The following is a 19,194-nucleotide window of genomic DNA, read 5'->3' on the forward strand; positions in this document are numbered from 1 at the left end:
ATTCTAAGCACATACCACACTCAGCCTTTCAATTTTACACTTAGTGAACACCATGCTTTCATATTTGCAGCCCAAGAACTGATAGTTATACTTGAAGCAGGGTGTTAATGGCAGTCAGTGCCTGCAATACAGTATGTACATTAGTTTAATTTATAGTTCATTTCAGTCAGATTGCACAGCATCAGGTTAATGTGTTGTATGCGATCTGGCTGTGTTAGGCTTTCTCACAGCACCATGTTTAGATGCTTCAGTTCAATCTGTTGTATGAGCTGCAGCAGGAAAGACTCTTGTGGCATCTTGTGTTATTGCGTTAGTGCTGTATGAGACTATTCCATACAAGCACCATCTTTCATTTTCTGTGACAGAGAGTGGAAATCACAGTGAGCAGAATGTTAAGTGGAATGAAGTGGACAAATGTGGATACATGTGGTACTCTCAACCATTTCTACTAACATCTGAAACTGCAGGAGAAAAAAACAAAAGCGGTCACAAGCAGAGCCGACCACAGCTCTGCACATCACTGTACCCCTGATATGTGGTAATAAGTTAGAGGAGATTTATTTCCGCAGCTGCACTGCATTCATTTCAACACTATGGGTCATAGCTTTTTTAGAGTAGAACTATAAATCCATTTTAAGAATCATCACTTCATTCTTTTTAATGCTTTTTGTGTTGTGGGTGTGTGATGGACACTGCAGCCTCTTGGGGCCCCTAGTGTGACAAGACTTAAAGCCAGCATAACTAAGGTCCTCTGCATGGTTCTTGAAGTAAATCCCACATATACAGCTCCAAATCGTTGCAATTACTATTGCACTTGCAGCAAATAGGTCCAGTTGTATACCTCTTCAGCAGTCACTCCTCCTGGTCTATGTGGCCAACACTTGTAATCAGCAGGTGGTCACATATGGTACAGCAGGGTACCTACATTGTTTTTAAATTAACACCTAAATAATCTCCCATTTAGCATCTGGTGCTGGGTGTTTTTGTTGACATTCTAGATGATCTGCTCTTTAAAACTTTTCCAGATCAAAACCTATAGTGTTGCTCAGAATGCTCTTCATAGATGAGAGACCAAATCTGATCACAATAATGATTGTGGACAGTGAGCAGATGAATGCAGATACACAAGTGATGTTCAGATTGGCCCATAATCTAAGTTGAGCCGAGGGTTTTGCTGTTAGACAAAATACAAACATAATTTTATCCAGTTAAGCTAATGGAAAGTTTTTTTTCCACTTCTCTGGCTCTAAGGCTCACTGCAAGCTTGTGGAAAGTGGTGGGTGTGTCTCCATTTTTGAAACTCTGCATAGTGCCAGCATGTGCCACCTTGACGGTGATTGGCTCGCTGATTGAAAGGAACCTTAAAACTAAATGGTAAATGTTATGCACTAGTGGGTCTAACCATCCATGCAGCTCGCAATAATGTTTGATACACAACACAATGTCTCAAAAATCAATGCTCTCACGATACAGTAATGTAATAATATAATTCATGTTATTTATTCCACATTAGGCCTGGAAATTAACAAAGACATATTTAAAACATAGATTTTTTTTCCCTTTTTATGTAGATTACAGTTCTCAAAATCATATTTTTTAATCAGCAGTGCTGAGCCAATGGGAGATTTTCCGTTGTTTGTTCTGTTATATGTTTTTTGTGGTCGCTGTGTCTTTAAAGATTAGGTAAATTAAGAAGTGAAGGGTACCAATGGTGTCATCAATGGCATCACATATCTGCCTTTGAAGCGTTTGCCTTTGGGGTTTGTGTAACCGGTTGTCAGGAAAACAATGTTTGAACTACAAGGTTGTTGCTGAGCGCAACAAGGTAGTGGTGGAAAGTTGAGCGCGTAGCTTTGAAGGTACGCGGTTTCATACAGTGTTCTGTGGATTTCATTTATGGAACGTACTCTGTGGAATTTATTGGTTATCATTTAAATGTTTTATGTGGAAATATTTGGCTATCAGCTCAATTGTGGAACATGGAAGTCTATAAATGTTCAGTGTTTTGTTATACGACCTTTGGAGAGGATAATTGTTGAACCGCCGGATACCAGCAAGCCTGGCTCTACAAGCAGAGCTTTGCCTTCTTAAAAAATATAAATATGAACTAATTTGATTTGAAATGACCCTTATGTATAAATAATATTCTCATGAGGATGAGGGGTAAGTGTGTGAATTTAGGTTGAAAGACTTACCAAACTACAATAGCACTTGTGACCTGACTACAAAACCTTGTTTCGTGCTTTTTACTTTAAAAAAATCAATAGATATTTTCAGGCAGCTGAAAATACCTTTATTAGTTCTCAGTTCGTAATTAAAACAGTGCAGTGTTTGAAGAAATAAACTTACTGTGACAGTACGTTCTCCTCTGATGCTGATGATAACACAGTGGTGACATTACATGTTAGTGGTGCTGGTCATCATATAACTAAACCATAGTGCAGGGATCAATAACTGGCAGTGTCAGGAGGTAGCTGACAGTAAACTATGCTTTTTTTGGTGAAGGAGGTTGCACGGTTCGGTACTTAGATGACTAAATGATTCATTAACACTCACACACCCATATGACAACAGAGCTATCATACACAGTACTGGCATGATCCACTGGATGTAACACCATCTTGCATAGGAGAACTTTCACACACACACAAACTCACAACACACATTCAAACACAGGAGGAACTGGGGATCAAACCGCCAACCCCAGGACTGGTAAGTGACCTCTCTGGTGCCTGAACCAAAGCCGCCCCAACCACTCTGCCTTCATCTAAAATGCACAGATAATAAAAGCCTTACTGCGACAGTTCTGTTGTGTGCTTGTGTGAAGCACCTTAAAATCATTCACAAGTGCTTTACAATTACAATCTTTAATGAATAATAAGAAAAAAATAAGAACTCATCATGGGCTGCAGGATGTTGACATGCAAACCACTGACATTCAGCTTATTTTGTTGTTTGTACAGCTGTGTCTGCTGTGTGTTGCTGTACACTATGTCACAGCGCCCCCTAGCGTTAGAGTTGCAATTTGTTGCACAGTGCTCCCACCATTAATAACTGATATAAGTAGTTTATGTGATTTTCAGTCTCCATGAAATGAAACAAAAGAAACCAAAGATCTCAGGAGAGTTTTAGTTTTTATCTTAGTAGCAAAAAAACAACAAAATTGACCACACAAAAGATTTTTACAACTCCAGGTGAAAAATGTGCACAGTTGCACTGTAACACATATTTGAACTGGATTATAGTACAAAAAAATTCAATATACAGAGACATTGTACTCACGCAGGCATATCAGAAATACAACAAAAGAGTCATCCAGACAATACAGGAGTAATGACAGCAGAAGTGGATACACAGGACTAAACTGTCTCATGAGCCAGATAGGCAGAAACATGCAAACTACTCCATGTCATTTAACAAAACCTCTCTGGACAATGAATATTCATTTTAGTGGTCGTTTTTAGTGTTACTTATGGAACCATTATTTAACCTATGACCAGGGTTTGAGGGAAAAATGGAGGAATGTCCCAAACTATTTGAACGAATCATTTATAAAAACTTGACACTGACAATATTGATACAAAATGATTTGTAGTGAAATCTCCAAACAAATTGGACATTTTCATATGATGATCCTTATCAACCTGTGTGGCGTTTATTATAACATACTGAAAATAAACTTTAGCAGCCTCCTGGAAATGAATAGTGTACTTTAAATGGAAATTCTAGTTTAATTTAAATAATATAAAAATAATTTTGTGTTTCCAAGGAAATTTGTTAAGAGACGTAGGTACAGTGTGTAGTGGTTGCTGACGATGTGGGTAACAAAATAGTCTGTAGATTTGTTTCCACTGTGTGTGTACACAGCACGTATGCCAAGTGCATTTTTTGTCATGCAACCAATAAATCTTATTTCTATTTTGATCAATCAGCCTGCTGATGTGCTGCACATGCCAATGTGTGAAAATGTGTAACAGTCTGACAAATGCTTACATTGGGTACATATATAGATTTGAGTCTTAATCTGTCATTGAATATGAAGAGCAAATTACTAGTCTCTTTCACACCTGTAGGTATGCATAGGTATCCAGTTGGTCACCACATGCCAGTGCTGTTATCAGCGAGCTTGGTGGTAATTTGGTAACATCTTACATGACCAAGAGTAGCATTGATGTAATGTAAATGTAATTGTAATTGTTTCTTTAGTCATTGTTTGTGTATTTACCAAACTGTCTGATTTTGTACCTAAACCAGACAACACAACATACTGATCCATACTTATTGTATGATAATATCTGAAGCAGATGCCTCGTTGTAGTGAAGTCACTATGTTTCCAAACCAATTCAAGTGAGAACAGGGATTTTTTTTTAAACAAATTAAGTTGTAATAAACCAGAATTATCCTCTAAAAGTATACATCCTGTGTACAGCCTTGTTCTGGCATCCAATTTTGTGTAGTTGACTTTGGGCATTATTTGGATGCTAATACAAAAATGAATAATTATAATAAAACTCAAAACATTTGCTACTTGACCTAAATGCTACCTATGCTAACCAAACTAAACAGACTTAACTTAATATTCTACCAATTGCACCAGTTTCCTTGTTAATAATTTGGCATTCTTTAAAATATTAACTTAGTCTTAATTTACAGTACAGCCACAGCTTAAAAGATCATGGGCATTATAATCTCTGCAGTCACATGAATGTTCATATGAGTAGAATACAGAATGACTGTATCCCCGTCAAATATATACTCTGTATAGAAAGTAAATATATTCACATACAACTTTGTGGATAAATCCTCTTAAATCTTAATGAATGAAAGCATCACATCTACATATATATATTTATATACATATACTGCACCATTCAATCATAGAAGGTCAAAACTGCATCAATAGGTAAATTAAGTGAAGATGAATTTACAGTAAAATATTTTATACTGTAACCTCTGGCCATGCCTTGCTTGTGTCTCAAGGCTGAGGCCAGCAATGAATCATTTGTGTTTGAGCAGCAAAATAAAAAATATAAACTTTTATTTTATTACATACTCTAAATCTATACAGTATAATAACAGTCCATGGGTGTGACCATACGTTTCATCCATTTTAGTCCATCTCTGTACAAAGTGTGAGGCAAAAAATCCAAAGGGCTCATTTCTAAAGTTTGTATTTGGCTATGGCTGTGAAAATCCATCGTTCAGTCTCACAGCAGAGGAATGGATGGAGATGAATGTGTTTCATGCAGGACAAAGGCTCTTAGACCAGCAGGTCTATCTTGGCGTGGGCAGTGTTTGACAGTCCTCCATCTTTCCTACACTGTGCTCTCCATCACCCAGTCATTGCTGTCTATGGTCCCCTTGCTCCCTCCTGTGTCCCCCTCCTCCTCACACTGCAGCAGCATGCCATTTACAGACAGGCTCCTCTTAGTCCAAATGCTGCTGATCCTGCGTGGTTTGTTGCTCAGCTGAGCAGCACCAGCGCCTGTTACGTCTCCCATGTCAAAGGACTGACTCCTTCTAGGTTTGGAGTCCATAGGTAGCATGAGGAGCCGGCTGAGGCTGGAGTCCAGCGTCCGGCCAAGCAGTGGCTCCTTATCTGTGTGGGGCTTCGATGCTGCTGTTGCAGCACTGTTGGAGGGTCCCAGGTCGTGGCCATGTGCACTCCGCAGCTCGAGTGAGGTGAATGCCCCAAGGAGGTGGTCAAGGTTAGACCGGGGCTTGTGCTGTGCTGACCTCCAAATATTGGCAAGTGTGCTGTTGGGGCTGTAAGAACCCCGACCTGAGCCTGAAGAAGAGGAAGAGGAGGTGCTGCTGCTCTGGAGGGAGCCACACTTAAACTCCACCACTTCATCCTGCAGAATCACTTTAGCCTTGACCTTCTGGTCAGGCTGCAGCTGAGGTTGAGACTGGGACATAAGAAGTCCATTTTGCCCCAGTCGACCCCCGTTGGTCTGAGAGTGTGTGTCACTGACGCTGGGCAGCTTCCCCACAGGGGGTTCGATATCTGTAGCTTTGTATCGTACCATGAGGATGACAATAAACACGAGCAGGGTGGCCACGATGATGCCCCCGACCACCAAGATCATGGTACCTCCCAGCAGCTGGCTGGGCAGAGACCGGCACTGAGGGTAGTCATCCTGTGTGTAGAAGTGTGTGCAGCCCACCACGTTGGTGGCCGTAAGCGTGGTGGCGGTGTCGTCCCAGACAGCAAGCACACACAGATCGTAGCGAGTCCCAGACACCAGATTTGTTATCAGGAAAGCTTTGCTGGAGGCTGGGATCATCCTTAAAAAAATTAAATAAAAAAAAGACAAGAGAAACAATTAAGGCTTGCAGGTTAATTACTGAATTAAAGTAAGCTTCCTCTAATTCCCTGAGCTGTAAAAACCTACAGTGATATAGTAAATGCTCTAAAAATGAGGCACAGGTACATTTCGGCAAATGCTGTGTTAAAGCAAGCTCTATTCACCATTTTATTTTTTCATTAAACGTGAGCCAGGATTTCTATTTGCATTCTCTGGAGTTTGTCTCCACTGTAAAGCCTCTTTGGTGGCTGCTTTAACAGACAGCCAACAGTAATTGGCTTAATCATTCTGAGCCATCTGTCTTACTGCATTTCATTTTGGATAAGTAGAAAACCCAGGATAGGCAAGAAAGGCTGGAAAGTGAAACACATTTTGTATAGGTCAATCGAGATAGAGTTGGACCATTGGGAAGTGTCAAGTGGTCTCGTGGTAGGAACAAAAACACAGGGGAGTGTGTCAGTCAGGTGTTAAGGGTTTTAAGCTCTAGGGAATTGGAACACTTGTGGAGGTGTGTGTGTGTGTGTGTGTGTGTGTGTGTGTGTGTGCACGTGTGGAAGCAGTAGTGTTTTATTCTGCTTAAATGGTGTGAAAGCGAGTCTCCATCTGTGCAACTCAGAGGTGAGTGGCTCTGCAACCTGCAGCAGAAGACAAGAGTTTGTATTGCTGTAGTTTACCCTAAAGGGAAACCGACTTTGATCCTATGTAAGGAGTAAGCTTATGAATTTTATATTTCTATTAAAATGTATCTTGTAAAAATATTTGATTAATAACCACTTATGAAACGGTCCCCAGGTCACAGTGGCCTATTATAGGACTCATAATTTTCTGATTTGTTGCTAAAACATAAATAAGAACACTAGGACCTAGGAATTAACAGAGTAATTGCTTCACTTTAAACCAAAATCTTATATTAAAATAAAATAGTTAGATTGAAAAAATTCTTTAGTTTGATTAAAACCTGCGTTTCAGACTATAATGATGCGATGGTTAGTGGTCATTTATTGGATGGACATTTACAGACAAAATGTAAAGTTCTAACAGGACCATCATGTTTGACCTCGCCTGCTTTCTTCTATCACAGTCGTGCTGCTGAAGACTGATCACACAGTGTTGGGGGGCAACAACATCAATGGGGCTCAGTATGATAACACTGAGTATGCTCCGCCACAGGAAGAGTTTTCAAAGTCTCACCTACTATTTTCCTGATATCATACGAGTACAGCAGTGCCCAATTCAGACTGAGTGACAATAATACAATGTTACAACATCTAACTAAGGCCTAAAACGCCCAACAACCTTTGAGATATGTAACGTTAACGAAGGCTGTCAGTAAAAAATGTCAACCTCTATGCTCTCTGACAAAACCATCGAGGTGGTTAATAATGACTGACGAAGGGTAGAAGTAAAGTATGTTTAAACAGAGCCACAAAACTTTCTTCAGAATGAATGAATGGGTAAACAAAGCTGAAACTTTTACATGGGAGCCCGCTGTTTGCTTCCTGCCCCCCACTAAAAGTTTTTCCATGGTTGTGTGGAATTTGTTTGAGCTTTTTACCAGCGTGATCAATCATTTAACTGAGTTTCAGGTGTGAGGATGGAGAAGGCAGTGTAAGACTGTTCTCCTGTAAAATATGACTCAGTAAGAGAAACAATGTGAAACAGATGTATTACTGTGGGGTGGCATGTTTGCTGCAGCCACTACACAACAAAGTCAATTATATCACCCATATTTAGACACCGAAACATTTGTAACCAGGAGGGTTGGGTGATGGGTCAACAAAGTAGAGGACTTTCCTACAGGAGTTAGAGTCCAGTTTGAAACAACCCCCCGCTGCTTATTGTAAGCAGTCCTGTGATGTATGGTCATCTGAAGTGAATTTAAGCAAAACATAAAATGTAACTGTTTAGTGTCATGTTTTTAAATGCGTTTAGGAAGAAGTGGTACATGGGAGCCACCAGTTTAGTGCACAAAAGGTATATTTTCTACAGAAGCCTACTTTTGTACGTGGGTAGGGACAAATAGAAGACTTGCTGAAAAAAAACCAAAATAATATCAAAAGCAGGAAAAGATGAGGAACATGCAGGATTACCAATGGCTTTCCAGTGCTGGCTGGCTTCACCGATAACAATGTGGAGACACAAATTCCACTAAATTTACATTTTTCACAGAAATTACTTTAAAGTTCCCTGCAATATTTCATCTAAGAAGACATTTTTCTCTCATTTCATCACCTACTTTCTCCATTTCCCATTTTATTTTTCCACTGTGCTCCTCAATGTTTTGTTTCTCTTCCATTACACTCTGACATTTGGACAAAACAGACTTTTAGATGATCCATTAGACAGACTAAAAGTGTTTATTATAAATATAACAACATGCTTTCAACATGTTGGTGTACTGGCACAGTAGTGATGGGTGAAATGACAGCTCCCCTTCTTGTGCTGCCACTCATGTCTCCTGCTATAACAACAAATCCAACCCAGACTTTTATCAAGGGGCTGGTCAGAATGCAGGTTAGACAGATTCTGTAATCAGATCTCTAAAGGCAGGCAAGCAAAATACCAGACTGGTGTGTGGATATATGAGAGGTTCATTAAGTACAAATCACAGCTTGATTGCTGGCCAAAACTAGGAAAACCAGATCTCAATAGGTAAACAAGTATGTAGTTCAACAATAAAAGTCTGCCGTAAACAGAATTGGGTAAGTGATTCAGCAGGTCAGGAGGGAGATTGACTTGTGATTTTTTATGCAGATACAAAACTAATAGGTGACTTAACGTTACTTTAACAAATGACAGACAGATACATAACATCCACAGACAAGGAAAGAAGGAGGTGACAACAACAGGTGATAGGAGTTGAGGCGAGTGACTACTACAGATGACAGGATGAGGTGAAATACTGGTCTGAGATGGGATTTGGGGAGAAGGTGGTCACTGTTCTGACTGGCAGACATAAACCCCAGATCAAAGGTGGAGGTGGACATTGATGGTTGTCCTTCTGGAACTTTGCCCCATCTCCACACAGGATCTCTGGAGTTCAGTTTGTAGAGTTTTGTAGCCTTCTGCAGGCAGTTCCTTTGACCTCCGATACAATAAGAATGGTCAGCTTTGAGGCCTTCTATAGAGAACCTCAAATCATGTCCAGTCAATTTAGTTTGCCGCAGGTGGACTCCAAGACATAGAAAGATCTCAGAAGAATCAAGAGAATTGGGAGGCACCTGAGCTAAATTTCAAGTGTTGTCTCAAAGGGTCTGAATGTGATATTTCATTTTTTTCCTTTTCATTCATTTGCAAACATTTCTATAATTCTGCTTTCACTTTGTCATTATGGCCGTAGATTATTGAAGGAAAAAACCTGAGGCAAACAAAACAGCAATGGGGACTAATAAACAGCTCAGGTGTATCACAGTCATGAGATACGCTAGCAGGAACTGAACGCATGACAGTATTAAGTAGTGAGGGGAATGATAAAACAAAGAAACTGCAGGGAGAGGGTGAGTGTGTGTGAGTGGCAGGAAGGGAGGGAGAGCAGGGGCAGATCAGGGAGAGTGTGAGAGAGTGAGGGCTTGCAAAGGGCTGTGCATGAGAGAACGGGGCAGAGAAGGCAGAGTAAAGAAAAAGGAGTCCAGATGTTGGATCAGGGGTGGCTGTAGCTCAGTTGGTAAGGAAGTCATCCACGGACCACAGGGTCAGGATCCCCGGCCCCAGCTATATGTCCAAGTGTCTCCGGGCAAGATACTGAACCCTTTCCCATCCCCAGCTGTGCAGTGCCAGTCCAAGCCCGGTGGACATTGGGGAGGATTGCGTCAGGAAGGGCACCTAGTGTAAAAACTGTGCCAAATCAACAGGTGGACAATGATCCGCTGTGGCGACAAAGGACAAAAGGAAAAGTCCAGATGTTGGATGATCACAGAAGCTGCAGTCCCCACATTTCCCCCATTTCTGTCACATTCTTCATCAATTTTTTTTTTCTGACATGCGGCAAAGATCATGACAGACTCAAGAATCTAGAAACATCTAACTCTGAGTGTTTACCTCATTCAATTAGTGAACTGATTCTCATAAAAACTACTGCTTCTCCAACAACTAGTGCTACACTTCATTACACTATTATAATTGGCTGTCTGGGATAGGGAACAAAATTCTTCAGCCCAGTAATGCTTCCACTGTGTACTGCTTGTTGCTGAGTCTTACTCTAATTGATTTTAGGTTGTCTGCATATAGGCTAATTCATTTTAATTCATAGGAATAAAGCCAGAGAAACCTATGCCCATTCTTATCAGTGCAAGATAAAAGGGTTTCCCACCACTCCTTCAGGCTGCAGAATGCAATTTGTCGAGTGGTCTGCTTAGTTCCCGACTGTGGCGGGAGGCCATAGCATTAATCAGCGTGTAAGTCGGGAACAGGGAAAAGAAGAGTGGGCGAAGAGGTGCAGGCCTCCTGAAGCTTTGCCACATATTTGTTAGGTATAGTTTTAATACTTCACAAATTTTTCTCAGTTGAAAGTAAGAGCTGACTAAACAAGTAAATTATTACTGCAGGCTGCATCTTTCCTGTCCACAACCGATAAACCATTTGATGGCTGTGGATTCTCTTTATTCAGCTGCAAAGAATTGCTGAAACATTATGCATTGATTTCTTAAGACAACTTTCACTGGATAAGTACAGACAAGGTCATGCCAAATAGTTTCCTGTCCCATTGATTCAGCCCAAACATTGGGTGGGCTGCTGGGAAACTTGATTATGCTAGAATAAGCAGAATTCCTAATGGCCTGTCTCTGGCTGCTTTTCACTCCACTGTTGTATTGAAGAAGATTAAAAAGGCTGTGAGATTTTTTTGTGTTTGTACCTTTTGAATATCTCCTCGTTGCAATAAAGATATCCCCTCCATCTAACTGTGATGGATGTTTTACAAAGAGGACGTGTTTTTGAACACTGTCCTTCACTTTAGTGCTGTTGTTCATTTTACAGTCTCTACCCGACAGATCCCGATAATACAACAGAGCTTCTGTTGTGGCAAACGAGAGATCGCTGCTGCTCCTGCCCCACTGCTCCAGGTTTGAAAGGTGACTCCTCCAGACTCTTTGTCTCTGTCATAGAATTGAAAGGGTTTTCTGAGACAATACTAATGATCCAAAAGAAAACCAGCTAATAGCACAAATAATAGCTGATGACTAAACATTGGACTGTTATCAAATGAATCCTGATGTGACTCATGTTATTACAATAGAAAGAGCTGAAACACAGTTTTCTGACTCGGGACGGTACATTTAGCTCCCAAATTCTTGAGATTTCATTTTATCTTGCACAGAGTTAGGACACCCATTGGATCTAAAGCATAACTAAGCTTGGTTTACAGTAGGCATGGTTCCTTTTATGGTTCCTGTTGGACCTTTAAAAGCTTTCATCTGTGAACATAGAGGAAAAAGCTGCAGATTTCTCTCACCTGTAAGAAGAAATAAGCAGAAGCATTTTAGTTTGTCTTATAACAGTGCAGTCTTGCTATAGTCTCATTCCATGAAGCCCACTATGTCAAAAAAAAAAAAGGGATGGTGCGATCAGACTCTGAATTGGGGTCTGTTTTTCTTCTGCAGCCACATCCATTCAGCTTGGCCCTAAACCCTAAACTTCCTAATAATATTTGCAGGTAAGGTCACAGGAGCATCAGGTTTTCTATCAGTGACTTTCTTATCTTATGAGACAACTCTGTCCTCTGCTTTCTTTAGTCCCTTCAATGTGGTGCACACGGTGATACGGTGCACGAGTGACCTAGGTAATGTGCCCAATTGCTCAGCATACTTTAAAAAACAATAGAATTATTAGACTAGTCATTTCTGTACATTTTACTATGGCACCTAAATATTCCCCCTTGGAGACTAACAAAGTGTTTTCTTAGTACAAGTGAGATTTGTATATAAATGACACAACTGCTTTTTATTTAATTACAGTTTGTCAAAATAACTGAAGCATTATTTCAATGAGCTTTAAGGGTTCCAAAAAAATCGGTCCATCTCTGAATGTAATGTTTGGTGACATTAGCCACTTGAAACTATCGGTCCTACAAAAGCAATAGGGCTAAAGAATCCTTCAGGGTACTGATTTGAGCAAAGTTCTATTGCTGATGAGTTGTCTTTGAGCTTTTAACCCAAAACAATTATCTAAAATAGTAGCACTACAGATACAAGGAGTTTTTTAGTCACTGCATGGATTATAACATATAATATTATACCAGCTTGTTCTTCTTCCTCAGCCATCAACAAGGGCTACTTTGTCTAGTCCAGTGTTACATGCTGAGGGTAAAGGTACCCATTTCCGTTGGTGATCGGTGCACCAAGCTTGCAATAGAAGCCCTGGCACTTCAATATTTGACACCTAAATTGTTAAGGTAGTATATAAAGATAAAAAGTCTCATTGGGAGGTGAATGGGTGTTGGATTGCATGATAAGACAAAGGGTCTCCACAACACACCAGGATTTGACTCTGGTGGAAGAAGCTGTGTGCATAATAGTAAATGCAACACACCTGGTTGCTATAGTAAAGAAGTAGGTGTGTGCCGTTACTTTTTGTAGTGTTTTATATTTATGTTCTTGTGTAACTTGAGCAGTTTATGTGCTGCTGTGTTGTTTGTTGAAGTGATTGAATTTCATTTTTACATTTCTTTTCATAGAGCTTTTCTTTTTACATGCCATTTTATGCATTTTTGTACTATCTACATTTCTCCAAGTGCTTCTCTGAAATTTCATATTTGTCTGCGTCATCACAACAGAAAACAATTGGCAACCGCTCAGTCTCAGTTGACATTTTCGTCAGTCTATTCAGCATCCACACCACTTCTCCTGTTAGAGGGCATTGGGTTACTGCACCTTTTCCCAGCTGTCGTGGAGAGCGATAGGGATGATGTTTTTTGTAACCCCACCAAAAAATTTGCATTTCCCTGGTTTCCTCAAGAAAATTAATGGGATTCTTTTTTATTGGCATTTAGATTTTTGTGGAACAAGAGCTCTTTGACAAATTTATGATACATACACATTTTGTTCAGCAAGATAATCTTCACACCACTTTATTATTTTTAATGCTTAAATACAATAACCAGAAATGAAAAGCTGACTTTAATGTCAACACCACTAAGCTTAAAAATTTGTGGCAGATTAGCAAGTAGACAAGTCTTCATGTCTCACATAATGATGTTTACAGTTCTCCACAACCTCTTTCAGGCTTTAAAAAATCCATAGAGTTTGGGACAAGGAAACCAGAATTTGCAAAACTTGTAAGGTAATTTCGGTTTTAGAACTCATTCCTGTAGCACTCCAATGGGCAAAAGGCAGGGTGCAACTTGAACAGGTAACCAGGCTTGTAAGGAAGGAATTTTAAAATTTTGACCAACTTAAGTGACAGCAGAGATAAAATCTTTTACAGCACAGGAGGACTAAGCCTTAACCCTAATTAATCACAAAAAATATTTTTAATGTTAGAAAAACAGAAACGAATTCTTAATTAAAGACTAGAATAAACAAAAGGGATTCAAGTATCAAAAGTACATATATGTTATATAACACATACATCCCATCCAAGTATCTTATTTACTTCTCAGTATAGGACACTTTTATCAGGGTATGAAAACAGGTTGGTTTTTCTGCTTACAGTCTCAAATCTTCACTAATATTCTTCAGTTCTTCACCGCAGACAAAACATCATAATTGCAGAATTATTATGCCTTACAATGTGATGACACATCGTAGTAAAAGTTCTTTAATGCTTCTGTAATGTTACTCTGACACAACATCGACAAGCCAAACATCACACAGTGTTATTTGCAGCCATAATTAAAGTCATGGCCTTAATGCACAAAATCTAACACATAATATTACACTATGTCTGTCTCCATTTAAAAAGAAAAAATCTTTAGGGAGCTCTGTATCACAATTTTGTTGGGTTGCCAGTGGTACCATTAAGATAGCTTGACATTTTGATCTATGTGATTAATACACTACAGTAGGTTTTCTAGATACAACCCAAAAATCCATATCTGTAAAGGAATAGCACAGCCATAAAATCCCATCACGTTTGACAATTTGAGCACAATGCAGTTAGTTATTGCTGTGAATGTGTTGCAGTTTCACTGAAATATCACGGGAACGATTCAGCTGACAAGCCACTTGGCCACATCAAGAACCACCACCTTACGAATCTGTCACCAATTCATAAGCAGGAGTGTGCTTTCATATCTTACAGCATAATTTTCCTCCTATTCTAAAACAGTTGGGATGAAAAATAAACCCTGAGTACATCTGATGCACTCAGCTGGTGAGCTGCTGTTGCTGCCACACCCACTCATGCTCTGTAGAATAACGAATGAAGCTTCAACAAGATTCTGTTGAGATGGAGAAGCTGATGGTCTGCATCTGTGCATTCATTTCAACCAATGATTCAGATGTGGAGAAAGAACAAACGATCACACACCTGTATTCAAAAGATACTATAAGACTGAGAATGTTGCCCTGCATTAAATTTAAATTATACTTAATCAGATAATAAGGGATTTGGCTTTCTTCACTAAACTGACCAAATGTTGATTCACACAGCTGAGAGGTAGATAAATTGTGTCATCATCTGTCATCAATCCAGGAGCTGCAATACTCAAAGACTCTGCAGCCTGCAGGGGGGATTTCAGCTAAGCTAAGACACAATCGTTTTGAAAAAACCCTTCTGGCAAAAGGAATCACTTCATTAGGTCCAGAACCTTATGCCACAACAGTTTCTTCCCGACTGTTGGCCTTAATGACAAAGACTCTTGTTCTACCTCATGGGCGACTATCTGCTGCATCACATTAACGCAACTTTTCCATTTTCTACATTACTAGATTTCAACTGCGCAAACACAGCAGTTTAGTTGAGTTTAGGCAGAAAGATATCATGGTCAAATTTAGGGACAAATGAACATGGTTGGCTTTGCAACATTGCGTAGGCTAGATTTCTGTTATTTTCTGATGTTGGTAACAACAACATATAGGGCCATTTTTAATAGGATAGTCTCAACAAAATGATATAGAAAGAAACTAACACTGCCATCTTGAGCAGGCACTTGGTAAACACTAAGAGAAATTCTTTGTGTATAATTCAAGTACTGAGTTTTGCATAACTGCAACTAGCGCTGTGGTTACTGAGGACCTCAATAACTTATATTACAGTCTGCTTTTTGGTTCGATCCCCAGCCCCGGCTATATGTCGAACTGTCCCTTGGCAAGACACTGAACCCCTAACAGCCCATTCCCCTCCTCAGCTGTGCAGTGCCGGTCCAAGCCCCGTAGAAATTGGGGAGGGTTGCATCAGGAAGGGCATCCGGCGTAAAAACTGTGCCAAATAAACATGAACAATGATCCGCTGTGGCGACCCTGAACTCACGGGATGAGCCGAAAGGACAAAAAATAAAAAATAAATAATAATTTACCCTTTGTACAATCATTGGAGGTGTTCCAGTTAGAGAACAGCTGTACAATATTGGTAAAAAGTTCAAACTAAACGTGCAGTGCAAAAAACAACCTTAATGACAAAGACTCTTGTTCTACCTCACGGGCGACTATCTGCTGCATCACATTAACGCAACTTTTCCATTTTCTACATTACTAGATTTCAACTGCACAAACACAGCAGTTTAGTTAGAGAACAACTGTACAATATTGGTAAAAAGTTCAAACTAAACGTGCAGTGCAAAAAACAAAAACAAAAAAACAATTCATATCACCTGTAAAATTGACTTTTTTTTTGACAGGTATTTTTTCTCAGCCCTATATCCCATCTTTCAAAGCATATTGTTTAAAATGTCAAATTTTACAAACAATTTTCTGATTAAGGTAATATGTAAATGAAAAACATTTACATATTTACTTCTGTATTAGGGCTTCTCTTCATCTTCGTAACCACAGAGCTGAGTCAAGAGTCAGTTTCAAAGAGCTGACTCTTGAGAAAATACCTTTGCTTCATTATTTCCCTATCTGAACTAAATGACACAGTTAGTTCACAGGCGTTCAGTTTATTAACTGAAGACTGCAACAGATATAAAATGCTCCAACAAGCATTTGGTTTCCATACCAACCAGTATGATAAAGCCTCTGTAAACCCAAAATTTTACAATATCATTAAGACGAGACTGCTTTTCGTCATTTTCATTTGTATGTTTATTTTGGAAACCAATGCAGAGACAGATGCAGAGAATGCAGACAGCAAAGGATCAGGACAGATAATGACAGGTGTGTGTCCAACACTTGCCGTCTTCAACTATTAAATAAGATCACATGCGTTTAATGCACCACATGCAAATAAAAATAACCTAAATTTTAAAATTTTTTCGTTAGTTTAACTTTTAGCTTATGAACTTGGGAACATCTCGGAATTTACATATTTTGGAAATTCTCATTTTAAAGACTGACAACTGTACATTTTTGAGGGCCCTGAGGCCTTCATGTTCACCCATCCTGCATTAAACCTTTAGTTCACATATTGAAACTATGTGCCAATCATGGAAACTGGAGCAGTATACTATTGTCCTCCAGCTCCTGTGTTTGAAGAGGCAACAGCTGACAACTCTTAGCTCTTGTGCACAACAGTGGGACCCAGCTGAAATGATTAAATAGTCTGGATCCTTTGACTCCCAGCAGTTGTGGGCCAAACTTCCATTTTTCTCCAAACTTTTACAGAGTTTCCTTTGCTCAACTTTTCTGAATTCAACTCTGCTTTTATTAATCAATCTGTGAGGGGTTTCAGGCTGCTTGCTAACAGCACAGAGACTCTTCTTATTAAGGTAGAAAATGGTTTTCCCATGGCAGCATGAAAGCTCTGTTTCAATCCCTCTAGAGTAATGCTGCTTTTGCTAACATCTTACTTGATCATGTAAGTTCCTGGAGTTGGCATTAAGGATTGTTGCCTCAGCTCTTATCTGGCTCATACTAGAATTTCAAACATCTTTAGTCTGACTCAGCAAGCTTCTGTTTAAATTTCAGGCTTTTACTGTTACAACTTCCAATTAGCAAAATTATCTGTACAGAAACATTATCTGCAGCTGCAGCAAAGCTTAGAATCCAAATCTTCAGAGAATCCAGAAATGTTTTTCCGTTAGTCTGTTTTTCCATTCTTAAATACTCTTACTTGATTAAATCACCTCAACAGTACTTTATGCTGAAAAACAGGGACTTCATGAATAATGTCATAATTTTATGTTATGACCACTAATTTGAACTATTTCAACTTTCTTTTCAAAGGAATCAGGTCTATCAGGTTATGATTGGAAATAACTCAAAATATTACAACCCTTGAGTCTTAGAGATCATTTAGATGACAGTTAGAAGACACTCACAAGTTAAACACGTCATTCATAATGGTAGTGAAGGCAAAAGTTGAAACTGTTTACTATGCATTTGTATTGAGGTCATAGTGGGTAGAGGAGCTATACTGGAGTGCATTATAACAAAAGGTGATTCTAATGTTTTGGAGGTTTATTTGTTATTTTTATTAGTGTTTTCTGCAACAGATCTGCAAGTTGTTACAAGATGCTGTAGTCTGTTCTTATAATTTATCCAGCGACTTCCAGTAAATCACAGTGTTATTTTTGAAACTTTTGAAAAATGATAAAAGTCTATGTGTATGTAATCAATTAATGTCGACTGTACAAAGTATTTGCTATTTTTGTGAAGGAATTTGCTGGCAGCCAAGATCAAACTGCTAGCAACACTTGGAGATCGTTGAACAACTTTATTATATGACCAACATGTTTTGGCCTGTAGCCTTCATCAGACCTCTTAAAGCACACTGGGAGCCATTTGACTCACTCTTGCTTAATCACACCCAGAATTACTGGGTGGTGAGACATGCACAAAGCTGAGCTACACCAATTACACACACACCTAAGTCTGCGACTGGTGAGCAAGGAAAACACCACTCGATGAAATTAAAGAAATGTTTGCAGAACCACCTACAAGGAAACACAGTAATTAATCATTGAACATGCGCTGACTTCAATTTGAGCTTTTAATTTAAATTGTATGTGTTGACATAAGTGAGGCTTTAACAACAGGAGCTTTGTGTAATGCTTGGGGAAATTCTGGCATTAACTAGAACAAGTTGCTTTAGAAACCAATGGCAATTCCTTTATGGCAGGTACCGATCTACAGTGGTACTCGAGTTGGCAGTGCACCCCCCCTCTTTTTTCTCATGCCCCTCTGACCCAAGTGTTGTCCTCCTGGCTGCACTCATGAACGTATTAAATGCTTGACACAGACAATTTTACAAAATGGCTTTATTGTGTTTCCATAGGCTGTTTAAATACCAAAATATTTCCCATCATGAGTTCATGATGTGTGTCACATTAATTTTAAGATATAATTAAAAGTTCAGTCTGTATTAAAAAAAACTATGATTTCCAAAAACAGAAATAGGAAACGAATGAACCAAATGCAATGTTTCAGTCAGATGAAATAAAGAGGTAATATAGAGACATAGATGTCAGGGGGTAATACTGTCAGTAAGTAATACTGACATAATGAAGTAATGTCACCTACAAAAAACATGAGTAGAGTTTCTGGGGTTAGCTTTTATAAAGTTTGAGCAGGTGTGGATATTAAAACATTTTAGGAAACTTGAGAGTATTGTACTACGAAGCAGATGGGACATTTAGTTTGAGTTTAGACCAATCTATGTGTCCTGCATCTGTTGCTTTTTATTGCTTAAACGACCTGGACACAACTATTGCTGAACCTGAAAATAGCTTTTTAAAGTGAATTTTGTGCTGTACAATGTATTTTCTCTCAGTCCAAATGTTCCAGGAAGACGTACTGACAGTCTGTGGAATTACATTTTTGTTCCAATATCCATGCTGCTCAAAAGCCTCAC

The 19,194-nt window shown here is 39.2% G+C and overlaps 1 protein-coding gene across 2 annotated transcripts in view; it reads right to left on the bottom strand.

The window, feature by feature from the left end:
• Positions 1 to 3,013: 3,013 nt before the first annotated feature.
• The window catches only part of lrfn2b (leucine rich repeat and fibronectin type III domain containing 2b), a 156,533-nt gene continuing 140,352 nt past the window's right edge, over positions 3,014 to 19,194 (bottom strand). The window contains exon 5 of one of the 2 annotated variants that reach the window (XM_067482721.1): positions 3,014 to 6,289. In XM_067482721.1, the coding sequence (XP_067338822.1) occupies positions 5,317 to 6,289 (973 nt within the window). In that variant the 3' untranslated portion in view covers positions 3,014 to 5,316. The other variant, XM_067482722.1, reaches the window with a different exon arrangement.

Source organism: Channa argus, chromosome 17 (assembly GCF_033026475.1).
Source record: "Channa argus isolate prfri chromosome 17, Channa argus male v1.0, whole genome shotgun sequence".
Classification (NCBI taxonomy): domain Eukaryota; kingdom Metazoa; phylum Chordata; class Actinopteri; order Anabantiformes; family Channidae; genus Channa; species Channa argus.